The sequence below is a fragment of the Chiloscyllium punctatum genome, chromosome 14, assembly GCF_047496795.1.
Source record: "Chiloscyllium punctatum isolate Juve2018m chromosome 14, sChiPun1.3, whole genome shotgun sequence".
NCBI lineage: Eukaryota > Metazoa > Chordata > Chondrichthyes > Orectolobiformes > Hemiscylliidae > Chiloscyllium > Chiloscyllium punctatum.
The window spans coordinates 16,056,591-16,083,881 of NC_092752.1; the positions used below are offsets into that span (position 1 = coordinate 16,056,591).

General features: G+C 44.6%; 1 protein-coding gene across 2 annotated transcripts in view; it reads left to right on the forward strand.

Moving 5' to 3' along the window:
* The first annotated feature begins 14,948 nt into the window (after positions 1 to 14,948).
* The window catches only part of sh2d4a (SH2 domain containing 4A), a 51,674-nt gene continuing 39,331 nt past the window's right edge, over positions 14,949 to 27,291 (forward strand). The window contains exons 1-3 of one of the 2 annotated variants that reach the window (XM_072583953.1): positions 14,949 to 15,264; positions 15,834 to 15,873; positions 18,450 to 18,709. In XM_072583953.1, coding sequence (XP_072440054.1) covers positions 18,544 to 18,709 — 166 coding nt within the window. In that variant the 5' untranslated portion in view covers positions 14,949 to 15,264; positions 15,834 to 15,873; positions 18,450 to 18,543. Of the gene's footprint in view, positions 15,265 to 15,449; positions 15,639 to 15,833; positions 15,874 to 18,449; positions 18,710 to 27,291 lie in introns of those variants that run through there. The other variant, XM_072583955.1, reaches the window with a different exon arrangement.

Below are 27,291 nucleotides of genomic sequence, written 5' to 3' on the forward strand. Positions count from 1 at the left end.
ACCCCAATATTAAACCTGGACTGTACTCCAATATAATACCTGGACTACACGCCCACATTCACCTGGACTACACCCCCACATTCACCTGGACAATACTCCAATATGAAACCTGGACTACACGCCCACATTCACCTGGACTACACCCCAACATTAAACCTGGACGACACCCCCACATTCACCCGGACTACACCCCCACATTCACCTGGACAATACTCCAATATGAAACCTGGACTAGACACCCACATTCACCCGGATTAGACCCCAATATGAAACATGGACTACACCCCCACATTCACCCGGACTAAACCCCAACATTAAACCTGTAGTACACCCCCACATTCACCAGGACTATACCCCAATATTAAACCCAGACTACACCCCCACATTCACCCGGACTATACCCCAATATTATACCGGACTACACCCCAACATTCACTCGGACTATACCCCAACATTAAACCCGGACTACACACCCACATTCACCTGAACTACACCCCCACATTCACCTGGACGATACCCCAATATTAAACCTGGACTACACCACCACATTCATCTGGACTATACCCCACATTCACCCGGACGAGACCCCAATATTGAACCTGGACGACATACCCATATTCACCCGGACTGCACCCCGACATTCACCCAGACTACACCCCTACATTCACCAGGACTTTACCCCAATATTGAACCCAGACTAGACCCCGACATTCACCTGGACTAGACCCCAATATTAAACCCGGACTACACCCCCACATTCATGCAGACTATACCCCCACATTCACCCGGACTATACCTCAATATTAAACCTGGACGACACCCCCACATTCAACTGGACTATACCCCAATATTAAACCTGGACTACACCCCCACATTCACCTGGACTATACCCCAATATTAAACCTGGAGTACACCCCACATTCACCCGGACGATACCTCAATATTAAACCTGGACGACACCCCCACATTCAACTGGACTATACCCCAATATTAAACCTGGACTACACCCCCACATTCACCTGGACTATATCCCAATATTAAACCTGGACTACACCCCCACATTCACCCGGACTATACCCCAATATTAAACCTGGAGTACACCCCACATTCACCCGGACGACACCCCAATATTAAACCTGGACACACCCCCACATTCATGCAGAATATACCCCTACATTCACCAGGGTTATATCCCAATATTGAACCCGGACTACACCCCCACATTCACCCGGACTATACCCCAATAATAAACCCGGACTACATTCCCACATTCACCTGGACTATACCCCAATATTAAACCCGGACTACACACCCATTTCTCCTGGACAATACCCCAATATTAAACCTGGACTACACCCCACATTCACTCGGACGATACCCCAATATTAAACCTGGACTATACCCCCACATTCACATGGACTATACCCCAATATTACACCCGGATTATACCCCAATATTAAACGTGGACTACACCCCCACCTTCACCCAGACTATACCCCAATATTAAAACTGGACTACACCCCCACATTCACCCGGACTATTACCCCAATATTAAACCTGTACTACACCCCCACATTCACCCGGACTATACCCCAATATTAAACATGGACTACACCCCCACATTCACCCGGATTATAGCCCAATATTAAACCCAGACTACACCTCCACACTCACCTGGACTATATCCCAATATTAAACCTGGACTACACCCCCACATTCACCCGGACTGTACCGCAATAATACACCTGGACTACACCCCCACATTCACCCGGACTCTTACCCCAATATTAAACGTAGACTACACCCCCACATTCACCTGGACTATACCCCAATATTAAACCTGGACTATACCCCCACATTCACCCGGACTATACCCCAATATTAAAACTGGACTACACCCCCACATTCACCCGGACTATTACCCCAATATTAAACCTGGACTACACCCCCACATTCACCCGGACTGTACCGCAATAATACACCTGGACTACACCCCCACATTCACCCGGACTCTTACCCCAATATTAAACCTGGACTACACCCCACATTCACCTGGACTATACCCCAATATTAAACGTAGACTACACCCCCACATTCACCTGGACTATACCCCAATATTAAACCTGGACTATACCCCCACATTCATCTGGACTATACCCCCACATTCACCCGGACTATACCCCAATATTAAAACTGGACTACACCCCCACACTCACCTGGACTATATCCCAATATTAAACATGGACTACACCCCCACATTCATCCGGATTATAGCCCAATATTAAACCTGGACTACACCCCGACATTCACCCGGCCTATACCCCAATATTAAACCTGGACTACACCCCCACATTTACCTGGACTCTACCCCAATATTAAACCCAGACTACACCCCACACTCACCTGGACTATGTCCCAATATTAAACATGGACTACACCCCGACATTCACCCGGATTATAGCCCAATATTAAACGTAGACTACACCCCGACATTCACCGGGACTATACCCCAATATTAAACCTGGACTACACCCCACATTCACCCCGACTACACCCCAACATTAAACCTGGACTACACCCTCACATTCCCCTGGACTGTACCGCAATAATACACCTGAACTACACCCCCACTTTAACCCGGACTATTACCCCAATATTAAACATGTACTACACCCCCACATTCACCCGGACTATATCCTAATCTTAAACCTGGACTACACCCCCACATTCACCTGGACGACACCCCCACATTCACCAGGACTATACCCCAATATTTAATCCAGTCTACAACCCCATTCTCACGGACTACACCCCCACATTCTCCCGGTCTATACCCCAATATTAAACCTGGACTACACCCCCGACATTCACCCGGACTATACACCACATTCAACTGGACTATACCCCCACATTTACCAGGACTACACCCCAAAATTAAAACTGGACTACACCCCCACTTTCACCCGGACAGTACCGCAATAATACACCTGTACTACACCCCCACATTCACCTGGACTATACCCCAATATTAAACCTGTACTATACCCCCATATTAAACCTGGACTACACCCAAACATTCACCCGGACTATACCCCAATATTAAACCTGGACTGTACTCCAATATAATACCTGGACTACACGCCCACATTCACCTGGACTACACCCCCACATTCACCTGGACAATACTCCAATATGAAACCTGGACTACACGCCCACATTCACCTGGACTACACCCCAACATTAAACCTGGACGACACCCCCACATTCACCCGGACTACACCCCCACATTCACCTGGACAATACTCCAATATGAAACCTGGACTAGACACCCACATTCACCCGGATTAGACCCCAATATGAAACATGGACTACACCCCCACATTCACCCGGACTAAACCCCAACATTAAACCTGTAGTACACCCCCACATTCACCAGGACTATACCCCAATATTAAACCCAGACTACACCCCCACATTCACCCGGACTATACCCCAATATTATACCGGACTACACCCCAACATTCACTCGGACTATACCCCAACATTAAACCCGGACTACACACCCACATTCACCTGAACTACACCCCCACATTCACCTGGACGATACCCCAATATTAAACCTGGACTACACCACCACATTCATCTGGACTATACCCCACATTCACCCGGACGAGACCCCAATATTGAACCTGGACGACATACCCATATTCACCCGGACTGCACCCCGACATTCACCCAGACTACACCCCTACATTCACCAGGACTTTACCCCAATATTGAACCCAGACTAGACCCCGACATTCACCTGGACTAGACCCCAATATTAAACCCGGACTACACCCCCACATTCATGCAGACTATACCCCCACATTCACCCGGACGATACCTCAATATTAAACCTGGACGACACCCCCACATTCAACTGGACTATACCCCAATATTAAACCTGGACTACACCCCCACATTCACCTGGACTATACCCCAATATTAAACCTGGAGTACACCCCACATTCACCCGGACGATACCTCAATATTAAACCTGGACGACACCCCCACATTCAACTGGACTATACCCCAATATTAAACCTGGACTACACCCCCACATTCACCTGGACTATATCCCAATATTAAACCTGGACTACACCCCCACATTCACCCGGACTATACCCCAATATTAAACCTGGAGTACACCCCACATTCACCCGGACGACACCCCAATATTAAACCTGGACACCCCCCCACATTCATGCAGAATATACCCCTACATTCACCAGGGTTATATCCCAATATTGAAACCGGACTACACCCCCACATTCACCCGGACTATACCCCAATAATAAACCCGGACTACATTCCCACATTCACCTGGACTATACCCCAATATTAAACCCGGACTACACACCCATTTCTCCTGGACTATACCCCAATATTAAACCTGGACTACACCCCACATTCACTCGGACGATACCCCAATATTAAACCTGGACTATACCCCCACATTCACATGGACTATACCCCAATATTACACCCGGATTATACCCCAATATTAAACGTGGACTACACCCCCACCTTCACCCAGACTATACCCCAATATTAAATCTGGACTTCACCTCTACATTCACCTGGACTATACCCCAATATTAAACTGGACTACACCCGCACATTCACCCGGACTACACCCCCACATTCACCCCGATTATACCCCAATACTAAACCCGGACTACATCCCCACATTCATCCGGACTATACCCCAATATTAAACCTGGACTACACCCCCACATTCACCCGGACTACACCCCCACATTCACCCGGACTACACCCCAATATTAAACCTGGACTATACCCCCACATTCACATGGACTATACCCCAATATTACACCCGGATTATACCCAAATATTAAACGTGGACTACACCCCCACCTTCACCCAGACTATACCCCAATATTAAATCTGGACTTCACCTCTACATTCACCTGGACTATACCCCAATATTAAACTGGACTACACCCGCACATTCACCCGGACTACACCCCCACATTCACCCCGATTATACCCCAATACTAAACCCGGACTACATCCCCACATTCACCCGGACTACACCCCCACATTCACCCGGACTACACCCCAATATTAAATCTGGACTACACCCACACATTCACCAGGACTATATCCCAATATTGAACCCGGACTACACTCCCAGAATCACCCGGACTATACCCCAATATTAAACCCGGACTTCACCCCCAAATTCACCTGGATTATAACACAATATTGAACCTGGACTACATCCCCACCTTCACCCACACAATATCCCAATATTAAACCCGGACTATACCCCCACATTCACGCAGACTACACCCCCACCTTCACTCAGTCTACACCCCCACATTCACCCCCACTATACCCCAATATTAAACCTGGACTACACCCCCACATTCACCCGGACGATACCCCAATATTAAATCTGGACTATACCCCCACATTCACCCGGACTATACCCCAATATTAATCCCAATATTGAACCTGGACTACATCCCCAAATTCACCTGGACAACATCCCCAAATTCACCTGGACTACACCCCTACATTCACCCGGACTATACCCGAATATTAAACCTAGACTACACCCCCACATTCACCCGGACTATACCCCAATAATACACCTGGACTTCACCCCACATTTACCCGGACTATACCCCAATAATAAACCTGGACTACACCCCACATTCACCCGGACTATACTCCAATATTAAACCTGGACTACACCCCCACATTCACACAGACTATACCCCAACATTTACCAGGACTATATCCCAATATTAAAGCTGGACTACACCCACACATTCACGCAGACTACACTCCTACATTCACCCGGACTATACCCCAATATTAAACCCGGACTACACCCCGACATTCACCTGGACTATATACCAATATTAAACCTAGACTACACCTCCACATTCACTCGGACTATACCCCAATAATACACCTGGACTTCACCCCACATTCACCCGGACTATACAACAATATTAAACCCAGACTACACCCCGACATTCACCCGGATTATACCCCAATATTAAACCTAGACTACACCCCCACATTCACTCGGACTATACCCCAATAATACACCTGGACTTCACCCCACATTCACCCGGACTATACCCCAATGTTAAACCCGGACTAGACCCCAACATTCACCCGGACTATAACACAATATTAAACCTAGTCTACACCCTCACATTAACCCGGACTACACCCACACATTCACCCGGACTATACCCCAATATTAAACCTGTACTACACCCCCACATTCACACGGACTATACCCCAATATTGAACTCGACTGCACCCCCACATTCACCCAGACTATACCCCAATATTAAACCTGGACTACACCCCCACATTCACCTTGGCTATACCACAATATTAAACCCAGACTACACCCCCACCTTCACCCGGACAATACCCCAATATTAAACCTGGACCACAACCCATTCACCCGGATTAAACCCTATTATTAAACGTGGATTGTACCCCAATATGATACCTGGACTACACCCCCACATTCACCTCGACTACACCTCAACATTAAAGCTGGACTACACCCCAATATTAAACCCGGACTACATCCCCACATTCACCTGGACTCTTACCCCAATATCAAACCTGTACTACACCCCCACATTCACCCGGACTATACCCCAATATTAAACGGGACTACACCCGCACATTCACCCGGACTACACCCCCACATTCACCTGGACTATACCCCCACATTCACCTCGACTATACCTCAACATTAAACCTGGACTACACCCCAATATCAAACCTGTACTACACCCCCACATTCACCCGGACTATACCCCAATATTAAACAGGACTACACCCCCACATTCACCCGGACTATACCCCAATATTAAACCTGGACTATACCCCCACACTCACCTGGACTATATCCAAATATTAATCCTGGACTGCACCCCCACATTCACCCGGCGTATACCCCAATATTAAACCTAGACTACACCTTCACATTCACTTGGACTATACCCCAATAATACACCTGGACTTCACCCCACACTCACCCGGACTATACCCCAATATTAAACCCGGTCTACACCCCCACATTCACCCGGATTACACCACCACATTCACCAGGACTATACCCCAATATTTAACCCGGACTACACCCCCACTCACCCTGACTACTCCCCCACATTAACCAGGGCTATACCCCAATATAAAAGCCGGACTACACCCCCACATTCACGTGGACTATACCCTAACATGAAACCTAGATTACACCGTAATATGAAACCTGGACTACATCCCCACATTCACTTGGTCTAAACCCCAAATTTTTATGAAAATAAATATTTTTATTGAAAAAAGATCTTAGGTTTGTTTTACAAAATTTCATAACCTGTACAAATAGAATGAAAACTTTATATTATAATAGCAATAATAGAAAATAGACTACTACTCTACTCCACAGACAACCAAAACATGAAAAATAAACAAAAGTCTACAAAAAGTACAATTCAATAAATAATCACGGAGAAAGAAGAAAAATAAATAAACACACAAAATAAAATTAAACCAAGTTATAGCAAGGTAACTTAAATTATATTCAATTAAATTACTGCAGTCAGTACAATCCCATCGAAGCTCCCCACCACTGGGAGCAATAGTAAATAAACCCGTATTTGTTCGGATTCTTCCTCCCAGTGGCCCCCAGACCGACAGGCAGAACACTCTTAGCTACACAATGGCTCCGAATAATATAGCCGATATGTCTGATTTCAAAAAGGGCTGCCATGTTCTGTAAAACAATTCCGTTTTCTGGTGCACCATACTCAGAAGGAAGTCCAGGGGAATGTGTTCCATGACTGTTCTACACCAACTCGAGAATCCTGGGGGATTCTCCGACACTCAGCTTATTTGAATGTTCTTCCTCATGCAGAAAAGAAAGAATATTAAACAATTTCTTCCCATGCACATCCAGAGGGAGAAGATTTGGAAGACCCAAAAGGAGGGACACTGGATCCAGCTTACCCTCACTTCCCAAAACCTTTGCCGAAACACTCGCGATGGCATCCCAATACCTGCGGAGCTTGTGGCATGACCACAGTAGTGAGTAAGAGTACCAACCTCCATTTTATACTTGGGGCACATTGGGGACACCCCTGTCTTACATTTCGCAAGCTGCTCCAGTGCCAAGTGACCCTTATGGAGTAACTTCAGTTGAATAGCCTGGGTGCTATCACAAATCGAGATCTTCCTAACATTTTCCCAGATATCCTCCCACATCTCTGAAGAGATTTCCACCCCTAATTCTTGAGTCCAGGTTTTATTTCACCGTTAAATGTCCTTCAAGACATTACTACCTAACAAGTGATAGGGAGTGCTAACAGAGAGGGCGCCCATAGACCGGAGAACTCACCTCTCCATGTCCAACTTGTAGGGTTTAGCCATCAATGTAGTTTTTTTTAATGAAGTCTCTGACCTGAAAATAACGAAAGAGATCTCTCCTAGGTAGCTCATACGCCTGACTCAGCTGTTCGAAGGACATCATGAACTTCCCATCAAATAGATCTTCCAAACAGGACATTCCTCTGGACTCCGAGAGCTTCAAGCCAGAGTCCATCGAACCCAACTGGAATCCCAACATTCCCATTATGGGAGTAAAAGGAGATGTTTTTGGAAATTGTCCTTGTTCTGCCGCATCATTGTCCATGCTTTAACTGTGTTTCGGACAATTGGGTTTTTACAGTGAACCATAACAGTTCTCATCTTGTCCATAAACAACAAATTAATGAGTGGACATTTTGCCTGAGAGGCCTCAATGTCTAGCCAGATTGATCGCGGATCCTGACAGGCCCATTCAGCTACATAGGATAGTAAGGAATTCAATTGGTATTTCTTAAAGTCTGGAAAATCTAGACCCCACCTCTCTTGCTGAAGCTGCAATTTATCCAGCTTAATAAGAGGCCACCCATGATACCAAATAAAAGATCCAAGCCAGCTGTAAAACCCATGCAGTGCCTGCCTTGGTAGTATCAAAGGAGCACTCTCATGAGATATAATAAACGAGGAAGAACATTCATCTTAACCAAAGCTATTCTGCATAACCAAAATATCAGGAGATCTTCCCAGCGCCGAAGGTCCTGCCTTATCTTCTCTAGCAACTGCCTATACAGGGGAACTTTGATTATCCAAACGTGATGAGCGGGCACTATTTCGTTCAGATAATCAATGATTCGGTTAATCGATTAAATGCCTTTCCTCTGGAGCTTGGAGTTTTTAAAATCTGCTCCCTGTTCAGAAGACTGCAGAAGCACACATCGCGCAAGGCCTCGCTCCCAACCCTGTCCAATACCGCCCCTAACCCTGTCCAATACCGCCCCCCCCGCCCCCAACACCACCCCCTGCCCCCAAAATCACTCCCCGCTCCCAACCCCATCCAACACCACCCCCCAACCCCGTCCAATACCGACCCATGCCCTCCACACCCAACCCCATGCAACACCGTCCCCCACCTGCCCCCAACCCGTACACACCCGCCCCCTCTCCGGGGCAGTTGGCATGGACACCAATGAGACTGCTGCTGCTGCAGCTGCCTTTGTGGGGTAAGTCTCCAAATAGTGTGCGTGCGTGTGTGTGCGCGTGTGCACGCACGCATGCATGCACACACACACACACACACACACACTTTTTTACTGCAACTTTTTGACAGGTTCCACCTCTGCCATGTTACAGGACAATGTTGGAGAGATTAGGTGGGGATGGGCAAGGGGTGTTGTAGGGTACACCCCTCTGTAGAACTCCAGGGAAATGTGGGGAGAGAGAGAGAGGATGGGACATCAGTCATTTGGAGATGGTGCCTGTTTAATCACTGTAAACAAAAGATGCGATTCCTGTTGGAAACACGTCTTTGATGTAATGTTTCCATCGGGGCCTTGAGATCTCCTTCGGATAATCCAATTTTCAGACAATTGGTACTCGGATAATTGAGGTTCCTCTGTAGTTGGCTTTATTCAGTTGATCGAAAACCAGGGTAATAAAAATGCCTAAATACAGAAAACCTCAATGTGACCACCAGAAGGGGAAAATGGGTTCCATCCCCAAAATTGGATAGATTAGCAAGACCCCCCACAGGCATGGTCTCTGATTTTATGAAATTAATTTTGTACCCTGAAAACAAACCAAATAGATTAATCACTTGTGTTAAGCAGGGTACATTGGATCGGTTAAAAAGAGAAGGACGTCATCCGCATAGAGGGTGATTTTATGCCTGCCTGACCCTACCTCCACGACAGGAATATTGGGATCCATCCAGATGGCTTCTGCCAGTGGCTCGATCACCACTGTAAATAATAGTGGCAAGAGAGGGGACCCTTGATGGCAGCCTCTGCTGACAATAAACTATCTGGCCTTATACCATTAGTGAGAACTCTTACATTCATGTCACTATACAGCACTGCCACCCACTTGGTAAAAACCTCTCCAAGACCAAACCATTCCATGACATAAAAGAGGTACGGCCACTCTACCCAAATCAAATGTTTTCTCAACATCCAGGGAGACTACCACACCCGGGATCGCTCATTGCTGACATATTTGGACCATATTTAATAGTCTTCTAATATTGTTGGCAGACCTATGACCCTTAATAAAACCCGTCTGGTCCTCCTTTACAACAAAGTCAATACCCTCTCCAGCCTTAACACCAGCATTTTCGACAGGATTTTAAAATCCACATTCAGAAATGATATGGGCCAGTACGAAGTGCAATCTTCTGGGGCTTTTCCTTTCTTTAGGATAAGAGAAATATTTGCTTCTCTCAAAGAAGATGGGAGGCAGCCCTGACTGAATGAATGATTGTACATGTCCAAGAGTGGCCTAGCCTGCTTCTCTATAAACTACTTACAAAACTCACCTTGAAGTCCATCTGGTCTGGGCGCTTTACCACAGCCTCACCGCCTCCTGTACTTCCCGAATTGTCAGGAGGATACTCAGAAAGTCACCTACTCTGAGGTTACACCCAAAAGGTCCAAGGTCTTAAAAAAGGACTCCATTTTCATCATTCTTTCCTCACAGCCCTCTGACTGATACAGCACAAAATAAAACTTTCTAAATGCTGCGTTAATCTTTTTACCATTGCAAGTACCAACTCACTCTCTGATGGATGTAATAGATTGGGGGGGTGGGGGGGCAATTCTTCTTTCTGGCCAAGTAAGCTAGATATCCACTCAATTTATCACCACACTCAAGTACTCTCTGTTTTGCAAAAGACACTTCCCTCTTTGCTGTTTGTGTAAGTGCAGCATTCAAAATAGCCCTAAGGGCTGTAATGTGCTGTAATTTAGTTATGGACGGCCTATCAAAGTATGCTAACACAGCTGCTATCAGGCGAGCCTCAAGCAAACGTTGCTGTTCTCCCCTCTGTCGTTTCTGGGTCGCTGAGTAAGAAATAATCAAACCCCGTGCATACGTCTTGGCAGTCTCCCACAGCACCAATGGGTTGCTGGCCATACCTAAATTAACATCCCAGAAGATTTTCTACTTCCGCAAAAAAATACTCTATAAGCTTGCTATCTTTCAAGAGGAAAGGGTCCATGTGCCAGTGCCAGGACCCCATCCCAACGCCACCAGCCTTGACCTTCATGTATACTGCTACATGATCAGAAATGGCTACATTCCCTATTCTGCAAGACAGCACCAAGTTCGAAGAGGTCGATAGGAAAAAAAACATGTCAATTCTAGTATAGCACGTATGTGGATTAGGGAAAAAAAAAGGTAAAATCCCTACCTTCAGGGTGAACACATCTCCATACATCCACCAACCCCAATTCCCTGTTCAAGTCCACCAACTGCCTGGATTGCGGAGACATACCCATAAGACCCTGAGGCATCCTGTCCATCTCGGAGTCAATAATACAATGAAAGTCTCCCCCTATAATTGTATGATGCATCCCAACGGTCATCAATCTAGAGAGTGCATCTGTTACTAATTTAAAGGGATGTGCTGGGGGGGAGAACATACATTCAAAATCCCATATTCATCTCCATGTATTAAAGCTTTAAATATTATGAATTACCTGCACTCATCCTTAATTTGGCTGAGCATTTGAAATGGGAGGTTCTTCCAGGTGAGAATAGCACCCCTCTACTTTTCGAGTTAAAAGATGAGAAAAACACCTGGCCGAATCCTCCCTGTTGCAACTTCATATGCTCCTTATCAGTTAAGTGCATTTCTTGTAACAAGGCTACATTGACCCTCTCTTTTCTAAGGCTTGACAGTATTTTTTTTCTCTTAATTGGTGAATGACTCCCTTAACATTCCAGGTGCACCATTTAAATGAATGGCTAGCCATGATCGTCCGAAACAGTCCATGACCCCTGGGAGAAAGAACCCCACTCATAGCACGCCATGTGAAAACTATAATCAGTTCATATAAATTTACAAATGCAACTTCCAAAACTACTAAATCAAAACTTCTAACAACTACTTCTATAACATACCAACATATAACATAACTGAAAGGAGATTTTCCCAATTGTCCACAGGAGGCGCTCATACCACCCATTAGACTCACCATGACTCCTTCGAGCTGGAGCTACACCCTCCATCCCAGAAAACACATAGTAAGAAAAAAAGCCAATATCTTATAACAAGAAATTTAAAAGTAGGCACCCAACCTGTCCCCTCCATACTGTAATCCTAAGCACTCCTGGTGGAACAACAAAAAAAAGACCACTTCCCCAACCGCTTCCCCCCCCCCCACCCCCCCATCTGAAACAAAGGATGAGGAGAAGGGGGAGAGAAGGGAGAGGAAGCAAAAAAAAGAGTTAATTATGACCCTGTCATATATTAAAAAGAAGTCCAAAAGCACACCCCTCCCGACAACCAGGTAAACAAGACAGATTACAGAAAAAAAATAAAGTAATTGTCCATATAATTCAGGCCAGTGTATTTTAAAGCATTCAAGAAGTCCTTTGCCTTTTCCTATGAGTCAAAGTTGAGCATGGACCCTCCGTGGCTGAAATGCGGTATCGCCAGATATCTAATGGAATACTACATATTCAGGTCCCTCAGCCGGTTTTTTACCTCATCAAAGGCCTTCCTCTTGTGAATCACGACTGGAGGGAAGTCTTAAAAAAGCATATACCATAGCCTGGAGATACTTCCCCAGTGCTCCAGAGGCTTCCAACATAATTTGTTTGTCTCTGTAATGCTGGAGTCGCACTAGGACTGGGCGGGGGCGCTGGTCTGATTCAGGCCTGCACACTACCACCTGGGGGGCCTGCTTGACCCGGACCCGGCCCTACCTCAATCTCCAGCCTTAGAAACTGTGGGAGCCCTTGCTCCAGAAGGCTGACAGGCTGTCCTTCCTTCTCCCATTCGGGAAGCTCCAGCAACCGGATGTTTAGATTAGATTAGATAACTTACAGTGTGGAAACAGGCCCTTCGGCCCAACAAGTCCACACCGCCCCGCCGAAGCGCAACCCACCCATACCGCTTACCTAACACTACGGGCAATTTAGCATGGCCAATTCACCTGACCTGCACATCTTTGGACTGTGGGAGGAAACCCGAGCACCCGGAGGAAACCCACGCAGACACGGGGAGAACGTGCAAACTCCACACAGTCAGTCGCCTGAGGCGGGAATTGAACCCGGGTCTCTGGCGCTGTGAGGCAGCAGTGCTAACCACTGTGCCACCGTGCCGCCCACAAACCCACACAGACATGGGGAGAATGTGCAAACTCCACACAGGCATTCACCCAAGGCTGGAATTGAACCTGGGACCCTAGCACTGAGAGGTAGCAGTTCTTCCACGATTTCGATTTTCGAGGTCATCAATGTGTTCCTCCAAGACCCGCACTCGGCATTCCAGTGCCTGAACTCGACCTGCCAAGGACTCCCCTGCGGTCTTGGAAGCTGCGGCCCATTGCGCCACCTCCCTGACACACTGTCTGAGACGCTGGATCTCCAAGTTATGCCTATGCAGCATGACCGAGATCAATTCAAGCCTGGCCCAGGTCTCCTCCATCGACAAATCGATCTTCTCTCAGAGTTTCACAAACTCCAATATGAAGCGCAGCTCCACAGGAGATTCCCCTGGGGTGGTAACGGAGGCTGACACAGCAGCCAAGGGCGTGTCCGTTGCTGCGGTGGGTGGGTGGGATTCCCTGCCTGATGCAATCCCTGTGCTCCTTTCCTCTTAGTCATCTTGTGAACTGCACCAAACTGTTCAGAACTGGTACTAAATCATTCTAAGGGTTGGGAAATAGTTATTTCCAACAAATTAAACAGTGAGAGGGTGAGTATCCCACTTTGTCTGGGTTCTGGTGCAGAGCTCAGTAAAGCAGACTTATTGCGTCACCGCCATCTTGAATCCCTCTGCATCCCAGTATTAATCCCGGACTACACCCCAAACTTCACCCAGACTACACCCCAATATTAAACCTGGACCACATCCCACATTCACCCAGACTATACCCCAATATTGAACCTGAACTACACCCCCACATTCGCCCAGACTATACCCCAATATTAAACCTGGATCATACTCAAGCATTAAACCTGGATTACACCCCCAATATTAATCCTGGACTAACCCTCACATTCACCTGGACTACACCCCCACATAAAAACTGGATTACACCTCTACATTCATCCAGACTACAGCTCAATATTAAACCTGGACTATACCCCCACATTCAGCCAGACTAAACCCCGGTTGTAACCTGGACTGCATTCTCACATCAACCCAGGCTACAACTCAATATTAGTCTGGGCTGTGCTCCCAAATTCACCCAGACTATATGCCAATATTAACCTGATTTATGTCCCTCCCTACCCAGGGACTGTTTGATTGCCCTGCAGCATTGGCAGACCCCGCCTCCAACTAATGACTCATCTACTTCAGTTTCAAACCTGAGCCGTCCTCCCACCCTGTGCCTTAGATACTGACACCTTCTCTGTTTCTGCAATTTTCCTTAATGCGTTTTCCATGAGCTCACCAACCTGTGATATTATCCACTGCCCTAATCCCCTCTGCCCCCTTAGTGTATGTTTCAACTCTGCCTCTTTGTTCACCCTCGTCTCTCTTTAGTCGAGAATCTCCAATACTGTACAGCAGTGTGAAGGTCCCTTGTTCCTAGAGGACTGTACCTTGAACTAGTAGGGGATGTGAGTGGTTCTGAGGCTGTTTGGTTAGAGTGGCCGTCTGTCAGGCTGACCCCGCCTCATTCTCAGGTAGGAAAGGGTAAAGAAGGGGTGGGGGTTCTGACAGGGTGCGGCTATGTGAATGAGGCAGGCTGACTGGAGGAAGGGGGGTGTTTTAGGGAACGGAATGTCTGTTTGGAAGTGATAGTGTACTTGACTTAAGTGGCAGTGGGGAGAGTGGGGAGAGTGGGGAGAGGGGGAAGCGCACTGCTCTTGGGGAAGACAGTCCAGCTTCTGTCGATCCTGAAGTTGCCTGTCTGGCTCAGTGCGGCTCCCGGGACACGTTTGGTATTTCAGGAATTTACAACAGGCGCGACTTGCCTACACGCCTCCCTACATCCGTGCAAAAGATTTTCCGAGTCTCAATGGTGAGGGGTTGACTCGTGGAGGAGACCCGCTCGGCGGTGAGTGGATTTGCACTGAACTGCATTCCTGCACCGTCCACACTCGTCCTCCCTGGATTTTACGGTGTCTCAGGACTGTACCGATATTGTCATGTGATGGTGGAAACGGATGGACTTCCTGATTCTTATTTTCCTTTTTGTTTGTTTTCTCTCTCTCTTTCTTTCTTTCTTTCTTTCTTTCTTTCCTGAGGGCAGGAAGTCTGGGAGCTGAGCAGAAGGAACTCCGATGATCCAGGTGAGCTACGTTTATCTTCCCAATCCTGGAGCTGGCTCCTAAATCCCCGTTTCGCGTTTACCCTGGGATCAAATTTCCCCCGCGGAAGCTGGCCCTCGGGCGCGAGAAATCCGAGGAGCTGGCAAAAACGTGGTTACCTGCTCTTGAGGTTCCTCATGTTTCAAGTTGCAAATCTCCCCGAAAGCTGGCGTCTGGGAGTTTTTTTTCTCTCTCTCTCTCACTCACTCAGAGTTAATCTGAGAGTTAACCATTCATTCGTTCCCGCACTTTAAAAATAAATTGTAGGTTCAGGAATGGGATACACTGCAGGTTTCAAATGATTTGATTTGTTAGTGCAATAGACACAGTACGACATAATTGTTACCTAATTGAAGTAACTGACTGTGTTGCTGACTTTAATCTCCATGTAAATGCACTCTTTAAAAATGCCTTTAATTAAAGCAGACAATGTTGGAAATACTCGAGATTTGGCAAATGCTAGTTCTTGTCAAACGAATGAAGGTGGTATATTTAAGACTTCGCTTAAGGATTTGCCTCAGTCCCTTCATTGTACTACAGTGCAGTTCTAAAAGTTTATAACAATAAGAATTTTGATTCTGAATAAATTGCTAACGAACAGCTCCTGTTATAAATGAGGTTCCTGGCAGACACTCCAACAGCCTAATGGTGCTGCATGTTTCCAATTACAAATAACTTTCTTACATTTTCATGAATTTTTCTCTTTAAATGGGAGTGAAAGCAGAATGTGACTTTGTTCACCCTGGCCCCTTGCAGTTATGACTCATGCAGTTTACTGTTCATGAAGAACGTCCCTTTGCCAGTGATGACGCCTGGAAGAACATTCCATTATTTACTTGGACACTTGAGGGCCCTTGACAAATTAACCAAGATCCAATTGAATTTAGAATAGCAGATACATAGCAATGAATTATGAGTTGTATAATTCCAATTGGTGTAAGCCTGTGATGTATGACGAACAGTAAGAATAAAATATTTTAATTTTGCTTGCTGTAAGTCTTGTGATCACTTTACAGTCTTTAATTATTTGGCTTTGTGCTTTATGTGCGTTAGCTCTTGTGATACTAGTTGTATTGTCAAGTTTGATGTCAATGTAGAGTTCTTGGGACATAATGCATTCTGTTATAATGAATCATTGGATGTCTTGTGGTTTTGGAAGAAATGATTCTTATCAGTGGAATTGCCTGGCAAGAAGTTCAGTAGTTTTTGGGCCTTTTTGTAGAAGTGACACACAGTCAATGTCAAAACAGGAGCCAGCTATTCATCTCCTTTTGGTTATAAGATTGATTGTCTTATCTGAAAGTTGACTTGTTTGGCAGTGCTACATGCCCTAAGTACTGTTCTGGAATGTGAGCTCAAACAGTGTGCCCTGACATGGGGTTGAACCTATGATATGGTGCCTTGGAGATGAACGAACTACCATTTAAGTCCTGGTTCTTCTAAGAACAGACTGGCATTCAAATAGATATCTGCTGCAATTCCTTTTTAACCATCTTTTTAAAGAAGTATATATGTGCTGATGGGGTACTGCTCCATTTGATTCCTTTTCCTGTTTGATTGTCACTTAACTACCAAGAAATTGAGTTTTCCCCCTGAATCTGGTCAGGTTAGTGATGTTAACACATATGCATTTGTAATATAACTTTGACTTTTTCTTTCTTTCTTCTTCTCCCTTCCCCCCACTACTGATTTTTTTTTTTCATATTTCTGTGAATCTTAGCTCAGTTGGTAACTTTCTAACCCAGAGGTGGGATGCTAAGTCCCACAGTGATTTTTGTGCACTAGTCCCAGTGCAGTACAGTGGGGTGCTGCACCATTCGTGATAGCATCTTTTTCCATGAAACATTAAGTTGAGAGTCTGCCTGCCCCCTTGGGTAGCCATACAAGATCCTATGACGCTCTCTAAGAAGAGCAGGGGAGTTTTCCCTGCTGACCAAAACAATATTTATGTATTAATGCCCCAAAAATTGATTGCATTTCTGTGCTGTATGTGGGAGCTTGCTGTGTTTACATTGGCAACACTAAAACAGCCGAGCCAATGAAGTGCTTCTGGTGTGCATTGAGAATGCAAAGGACTTGCAGGTCTTTTGTTTTTTTCATTTTCTATGGTGAAAATAACTGCAAATGTTGTGTTTGATCTTGCACTATAATTTGGTCCGGGTGACTATGCGATGTGTGGCGTGGTGGTTACTTTGAGCGCTGGACGGATAATCTGAAAATGAGATCGATTTCCAGCAAGGAACCCAAATTCGATAAGGAGGAAGCATCAATCAGGTGACCGTGAAAATACTGGCTTGTTTAAAAAAAAATCCATCTGGTTCATTCATGTCCTTTTTTAGGGAATGAAATCTGTCATCCTTCTCAGATCTTAATTGGATGTGACTCCTGACCTACACTTAAGCACCTTTCAAAATACCTTAGCTAGCCATTTCATTGTAGTCAAGAGGGGCTTGGTACCATCTATAATGTATGGATAGCTAATAAATGTTGGCCTTATCACCAATGCTTATATCCTGTCGCTGAATTTTTAAAAAACCTCTCCTTTCTCCTTCCTTTAGGTGGCTGCACAAGAAACACGAATTACACTTTGGGTTACTCCTGATTATTTTTCAGTCATTTTGATAGACTGTTAAAAGAGCAAAGTTTTTGACAATGCTGCAGCAAATATTGGAGACCATGTACATTGAACCCGAGCTTCTGGCTGAACTAAACGAAGAACAAAAGCAGATTCTGTTTTTTAAAATGAGACAGGAACAAATTCGAAGATGGAAGGAAAGGGAAGCAAAAATGGAGCCAAAGGAAAAAGCACCTAAAACAAGTAAGTTTGTCATGTCACTCAAACACATGGCTTTTTAAACAAACCCACACGATGTGCATTTTTTTTAATGTACCTCTTATTAGAGCAGAAACAGTTGATGGGAGATTTAAAGTGTTACAATTCATGCAACTGTTTTGATCGCGTATGTAGGAAGGAAGTGTTTTCAGGGTTATAGGTACTGGCAACCAGGGGACACTGATTTAACGTAATCGTTCAGGGGGCAAATACATTTTATGTAACAAAGTGTGACCTAAAAGCACACTGAATCGTGACTTCTAAGATTAGCTAGGACTTCCCCTTGAAAGGGGAGTCTTTGCAGAGCTATGGGAGAACAGTGAGTGAATGGGGAAAAATTTGGATAGCTTTCAAATAAGCTGTCACACAGTGGGTTAAAATGGCCTTTTCTGTACAGTAAAATTCTAAGACAACTAGCCTTCCAAAGGCTTTGTTGTCTGATCGCATTCATACACGAAGTGCTCATCTCTTAGTCAGACTATGGGTTTATGGAGAATGGAATGATTAAAGAACATTTTACGATGCAACATTCTGCTCCCAAGTAGAGCTGTCATAAGAAAATAAGATTTAAAGAATTCAAGACTTTAGCTGTTCTTCCTGCAGACCAGTTGTGTTACTATTCTAGCATTGCAGCCTTTTCTGTTTTATGAGCAATGGCATTTTAGCATCTTTTGGCTTCATTCTCGAGCTGTCTTCAGTAAAAGAATCTCTCCAGGTGCAGTATGTGTCCAATTTCACATGAGGCTGAGCTTCCAACTCCTACCCCCTCGATCATAAGCATGAATATTTTGAGTCACTGCACATACCTGCTGTCTTGCTCCATCCTTGTTTCAATAATTGGCTCTTCGGGCGAGACTTGGAGAGCTGGATTTTAGATCCACATTCCCACCAGTCGACTGCTCTTTTCAAAGCTGGGGAGATCTGTAAAATGAAATGCATGATGTTCCTGCCTGTGGATGCCATCAGAAAGGACCAACTAATGTTCATTTAGGGGCCTCCATACACCTCACTTGTGTGCTTTTTGTTGCATGTGGCAGGAGAAGTTGGAAGCTGCTGGTGAACCATTTGACAGACTATTGTAAGTTTGTCCAATTTCCAAAACCTCACCCACACCCAATGTGGTTATCCAACTATGGCTTCTTCCACATCACGTTCTGTTGACCAAATCATTGGTGCCCACCTTAAACTGTTTTATTCCTTACACGCAGGAATTCTCTCTCAGGCACTTAACCTTGGTTTCTCCACCTTTTAAAATGCTTTGTAAAGCCCACCTTGGGTCATCTGTGATTGACTTCCTGAGGAGCGACCTTATTGAGTCCCTTTTAAAATGAAGGCTTTGTATAATTGTATGTAGGGTTGCTGTATTAGCAATATGGTTGCCTGACTTGCGTTTACCCTAATATTAAAGTACTTCAGAGTGTGCCACACTGAAGGTCACCTTATAATCATAGAGCCATGTGAGTTTTATTTGATGTAGAATTTGTCGTAAGCTGGTGTGGGATTTGTGCTGCCCCTTTGGGACTTGAGCAGGTTTAGGTCATTCCACTTTTGACCCTATTCCACCACTTGACAAGATTATGATTGACCTGATTTATGGTCTCAGCTCCACTTTCCTGTCTTTGTTACTGTACATTAATCCTACTTGAGTTGTCTTTGATATTATATGGCTTGGTTTGGTGTAGTACATGTTTTTCGGTTCAATTGGTCCATGCTGCCTGTTTATTCCGAATATGAGCCTTCTCACAGTTTTCTTGTATATCTTTCTATTTCCTTCTCCCTCATGTCTTTGTCACCTCCCCTGTGCTGCATCTATGCCATTCATCTTGATTACTCATGCTAACAAGATTAGCATTGCAGTTACTCTGCCTAGGTAGGGAGTTTCTCCTGAATTCTTTTTACTGGATTTTCTAATTTCTGTCAATCTTTATGGATGAGTTCTGGTCTCTCCCACAAGTGGAAACATCTCTATTGCACCTTTTCATTATCTTCAACTGATGGTTGCACAAGGATCTAAAAGTAGAGGAGTGCCTTAAACCAGAGAATGTATATTCCTGTCAGGGTGAAAGGGAAGGCTGTTAGGTGTAGGGAATGCTGGATGACTAAAGAAATTCAGGGTTTGGTTAAGAAAAAGAAGGAAGCATATCTAAGGTATAGACAGGATAGATAGTGAATCCTCAGAAGAGTATAAAGAAAGTAGGGAGTATACTTAAGAGGGAAATTAGGAGGGCAAAGTGGGGACATGAGATAGCTTTGGCAAATAGAATTAAGGAGAGTCCAAAGGGTTTTTACAAATGTATTAAGGACAAAAGGGTAACTGGGGAGAGAATAGGGCCCTTCAAAGATCAGCAAGGCGGCCTTTGTGTGGAGCCACAGAAAATGGGGGAGATACTAAATGAATATTTTGCATCAGTATTTACTGTGGAAAAGGATATGGAAGATATAGACTGTAGGGAAATAGATGGTGACATCTTGCAAAATGTCCAGATTACTGAGGAGGAAGTGCTGGATGTCTTGAAACGCATAAAGGTGGATAAATCCCCAGGACCTGATCAGGTGTACCCGAGAACTCTGTGGGAAGCTAGAGAAGTGATTGCTGGGCCTCTTGCTGAGATATTTGTATCAGCGATAGTCACAGGTGAGGTGCTGGAAAACTGGAGGTTGGCAAACGTGGTGCCACTGTTTAAGAAGGGTGGTAAGGACAAGCCAGGGAACTGTAGACCGGTGAGCCTGACCTCGGTGGTGGGCAAGTTGTTGGAGGGAATCCTGAGGACAGGATGTACGTGTATTTGGAAAGGCAAGGAATGATTCGGGATAGTCAACATGGCTTTGTGCGTGGGAAATCATGTCTCACAAACTTGATTGAGCTTCTTGAAGACGTAACAAAGAAGATCGAGGGCAGAGAAGTAGATGTGATCTATATGGACTTCAATAAGGCGTTCGACAAGGTTCCCCATGGGAGACTGATGAGCAAGGTTAGATCTCATGGAATACAGGGAGAACTAGCCATTTGGATACAGAACTGGCTCAAAGCTAAAAGATAGAGGGTGGTGGAGGGTTGTTTTTCGGACTGGAGGCCTGTGACCAGTGGAGTGCCACAAGGATCTGTGCTGGGCCCTCCTACTTTTTGTCATTTACATAAATGATTTGGATGCGAGCATAGGAGGTACATTTAGTAAGTTTGCAGATGACACCAAAATTGGAGGTGTAGTGGACAGCGAAGAGGGTTACATCAGATTACAACAGGATCTGGGCCAGATGGGCCTATGGACTGAGAAGTGGCAGATGGAGTTTAATTCAGATAAATGCGAGATGCTGCATTTTGGGAAAGCAAATCTTAGCAGGACCTATACACTTAATGGTAAGGTCCTCAGGAGTGTTGCTGAACAAAGAGACCTTGGAGTGCAGGTCCATAGCTCCTTGAAAGTGGAGCCGCAGGTAGATAGGATAGTGAAGAAGGTGTTTGGTATGCTTTCCTTTTATTAGTCAGAATATTGAGTACAGGAGTTGGGAGGTCATGTGGCTGTACAGGATATTGGTTAGGCCACTGTTGGAATATTGCGTGCAATTCTGGTCTCCTTCCTATTGGAAAGATGTTGTGAAACTTGAAAGGATTCAGAAAAGATTGACAAGGATGTTGTCAGGGTTGGAGGATCTGAGCTACAGGGAGAGGCTGAACATGCTGGGGCTGTTTTCCCTGGGGCGTCGGAGGCTGAGGGGTGACCTTATAGAGGTTTATAAAATTATGAGGGACGTGGACAGGATAAATAGACAAGTTCTCTTCCCTGGGGTCGGGGAGTCCAGAGCTGGAGGGCATAGATTTAGGGTGAGAGGGGAAAGATATAAAAGAGACCTACCAGGCAACATTTTCACAGAGAGTGGTATGTGTATGGGATGAGCTGATGGAGGAAGTGATGGAGGCTGGTACAATAGCAACATTTTAAGAGACATTTGGATGGGTATATGAACAGGAAGGGTTTGGAGGGATATGGGCCGGGTGCTGACAGGTGGGACTAGATTGGGTTGGGATATCTGGTCGGCATGGACAGGTTGGACTGAAGGGTCTGTTTCCATGCTGTACATCTGACTCTATGACTCTCAGATGTCAGCTCCCTCAGTGAAAGGACAGCTCAGCATCTCAAAGGAGTAAGGTATTATATCTAGGACCTTTTGTAGTCTCTGCAACAATGTCTGTCATATCAGTCTAACTTGCTACTATGGAATAAGCTACTTGCTCGGTACAAAAACCTCTTCTAGTTAGACCAGTAACTGGCTTTCCTTTACCAAGTGAGACTAAACAGACCCTATAGATCCTTATGCTAAGAGGGCTCTGACAGCAAAGCGATCACATGGTGCAGTGCAGGCTTGACATAATTGCACATACAACAAAGGTCATCCCCTCAGACTCCCTTTTTCCCTATTCTGCTAATTCTAACATCCTCCATTCTGGTATAATCTTGGAAAATATTTGATTTGCCTTCTCCAACACCTCCCATGTCCTCCTCTCTACTAAAATGGAATCAAACCATGCCGCCCACAAATTTAATGACCGGGTTGGAACAGCAGCTGTCAGTTTCCCTGTGCCACCAAGGATTTCTCAATTAAATTCATGCCCTAGAGTCATGTTTCACCTTCCAGCACCTGCTGTAGAGGGATTGAATTCTCTTTTCTTACCTGTTAAGTGAGAATCATGCTGGAGCAAGGAACAATTGTTAATGGTTCATTGTCTTTACTATGTTTTATTTGTAGCTGATGACCTTTGTTCTCTACTTTTTTCATTTGCAACTGCTGATTTTGAGCACTGACACCGAAGCAAAATGTTACAGATGCTGAAAATCTGAAATAGAAATTGTGCTCTGATGAAAGGTCATGTTAGTCAGGAGGAAATAGAGTAATAGGGGAGGGGCATGGGTCTGGGTTGGAAACTCTTCAGAGGGTCAGTGTTGGGCCAAAAGTCTTGTTTTCATATTGTAGGGCCTCTGTGATTCTATGAACCTGAAATGCTAAATCTGTTTCTCTACACAGTCCTGTTAGATATTTTCAGCATCTACAAAGTGCTTCATTGACTGCAAATAAGAAATGCAACAGGTCTGGCAGTATCTGTGGAGTGAGGAAAACCTATTAACCCTTAGAGTCCAAGAAGACTCCCTTTTTCACAACTGACTTAAATCTGCTTTGTAAACCTTTATAACTTCATTCACTACATAAAGCAGAAATGCATGGCTATCTGCCTGAGAATTATTCAATCGACCCTATGCCTCTAGCTTTTCCACACATCCCTACAAATCACTCTCCTTCACCCACCTTAATGAAATGGCGGATGAGGAAAAAAAAATCATAATTTTAAAAAAGCTGGGTTGTAGCTGAAAGTCGTCATGTTCACTGCATGCTAGTTTTTGAATGCAACGTGAGGGAAAATGTTTAAAGCAGTTTGGTATCAGTTTGAGATGTCCGGCAAAGCTTTTGAGGTAATTAAAGTTACCTCTTTTGGAATAGACAGGAAAAATGGACAGGTTGAAATTTTTCAGTAATCCTGAAATCTTGTGAAAATTACTAGTTTCCTTGGGAAGTTCAACAGCACGAAAAGCAAAAGCTTGAAGGATAGAGTTGTCAAAAATAAGTAACAGGCTGTTGAGCTCCTAACTCTTCGTCTCTGATCTGAAGGAAGCCGACATGGGGGAGTTTGCTGCTTTGCCAAAGCTATCTTTTTTTTTGTAAGGTTTACCTAGCGCCACTTAAATTAGGAACTGGTGCTGAATGAAGACTTGTGGCACAGTGCTATTCAATTTTCCATTTGGGATGATATTGTCTGGAACTGTGTGAAAGTATCAAACTGGTACAAGTGAAGCCTTCATATGATGTAAATATTCCAGATCAGCACCTGGTTTGTGGCTGAACCATGTTGACACTAAGTTAAATTGATTGAATGTGAGTTAACTGATCTCCAGAGCTGCAGATTTTGATAGAGTGCAGAAAGAGAGAGTGATTTTAAAATAAAATTAAGGTGCTTTGATTCCTGTGGTGCCATTTGTGATCTCAGTCTCGAGCATTTTACTGCTAATGAAGCACATGAAATGTAGTCACTGTTTTAATGTAAGCAATATGGCAAATGATCTCAACGTGATACTGTCTGGAATGTCACTTTTCAACAAAAGTAAAATACTGCAATTGTTGGAAATCTGGAATTAAAACACAATATGCTAGAAAACACCTGGTCTGGCAGCATCTGAGGAGTGGGAAATAGTTGACAATTGCATCCAGAGATTGTTGTTCAGAATTCAGGGTGGTGCAGTGGTTAGCACTGCTGCCTCACAGAGCCAGGGACCTGGGTTCGATTCCAGCCTCTGGCAACTGTCTGTGTGGAGTTTGCATGTTCTTCCTGTGTCTGTGTGGGTTTCCTCTGGGTGCTCCAGTTTCCTCCCATAATCCAAACATGTGCCAGTCAGGTGAATTGGCCATGCTAAATTACTCACCGTGTTCAGGGCTATGTAGGTGCATTAGTCGGGGTAAATGTAGGATAATATGATGAGGGAATGGGTCTGGGTGGGTTACTCTCTGGAGGATTAGTGTGAGCAAGTTGGGCTGAAGGGCCTGTTTCCATAATGTAGAGATTCTAAGTTCTAAATTGCTTGTTAAATTTTGGTTGAGCAGTTAACGTTACCTAGTTTTTTTTTCTTTTTTAAAAAATATAAAATCCTGGTGTCTCCACCAAAAGGTGAGGGATTCTGAATTTTTTTTTTCAACTAAGACAGATTTTTTTTTTCCCCAGGCAAGGATTTCAAGGAATATAGAACAAAGGTGGATGAGTGAATTTAATGTACAGATCAGTGATGATTGAATTGACTGAAGCTGAATTGTCTACTCGTGTCCCTATGTTCCCAGATCAGTGGGATTGGGCTCTATATGTGTTTGTATATAGAATATGGCCCAGACTTTGACCTCAGTACCAGGAACTACAATGCTTCATTGATTTTTAAATCAGTGAATGTATTACAATGGAGACAGTGAGGTCTGTAAATGCTGGAGATCAATTGAGAGTTTATTGCTGGAAAAGCATAGGAGTTCAGGCAGCATCTGAGGAGCAGGAGAATCGATGTTTTGTGCTGGAGCCCTTCATCCTGATGAATGGGTCCAGCCCAAAACGTTGATTTTTCCTGCTCCTCAGATGCTGCCTGACCACCTGTGCTTTTCCAGCAACACACACTCAACAGTGTGTTACTGTGGGCCACCCCCTGGTTAAAAAGGAAGATTGAAGGGGAAATGAAAGCTGACCAAGGAAAAGGATATATATAAAATAAATCATGGGAGGAAGCAATATCATGAAGAAAAAGGTGCTCGTTATCTAGAAGATATGTCTGGCAAATGCATATATTTGATCAAGAGAACCAATAAATCTGGCTTTATGTTGGAGCCATGAGTTTCGAATGGGAGACCAGGCTACAGAAAACCAGGCTGTGATTCTTGGTCCAGTATTTAGGCAGATGACAGGTTTGTGATCCCAGCAGCTGCCTGGTTTAAAAATATGAATTATCACTGAAGCACACATCTAATTTCCTCTAAATGCAGTTATGTTAAGAATGTGAGGATAGAGAGAAGAAAGTGTAGGTATGTTGATAAGGTGAGATTAAATTAGTTGCTTCCTGCTTGCATGCAATACAATCCCCAGCACAGATCATTTGGGTCAAATTATCTTGTTTTCTCTGTAAAATTGTTAATAATGCCAGGCAAACCTGTCCTGCTCTTCAGCCAAAGTGTCACATCCATTTGAGAGGGAGTCAGGGCCTCTGCTTAGAACTTGCCCTGAAGGTGACGACGACTCCGACAGTGCAGAATGTCAGAATTGTTCTGGTGCAGAAGGAAGCACTAGCATTTTGGGCTGTTTGATTTGATGCCGTTTTCCTGCCCCTTTACTTTTGTAACCTTGCACATTGATTTTATTTAAAATAACTATCCAGTGTCGTCTTGACTGAGTCTCCACCACACTTTGAGGCAATGTTTTTCCAGAGGTTTTTCCTCACCTCCCTTGATTTTATTTTTTGTAAAACACTCTCTCTGGGACCTAGGTTTCTTGAACCTTTTATGAGGTGGCACGGTTTCTCCCTATATGTTCTGTCCAGACTGCTCATGATTTTTGAAAACTTTTAACGAATCTCCTTTTGAAAAGAAAACAGCCCTGACTCTTCTAATTGGTCCTGATAACCGAAGCTTCCCATCCCTAGACCTATTCTCGTAAACCTTTTTTCTGACCCCAGTGTGCAAGTATGATGCATAGAACTTTGTACACAGCTTCACATGAGGTCTAACCTGTGTCTTGTGCAAGTTCAGCATAACCTCCTTGCTATTGTACTCCGCCCTTATTGATGTCTGGAGTAATGTATGTTTTGTAAATACCACTCTACCCATTCTACCATATTTTAATAATTCTGTGCGTGGGTCTTTCTAATTCTGCACACACTCTCGAATAGTATACCTTATTCGATCCTGGGTCTTAATTTCCCAACTAAAATCTATCTCCCCACACTATTCCACGTTGAACTTTATCTATCACCTTTCTGTCCATTTCACCAATT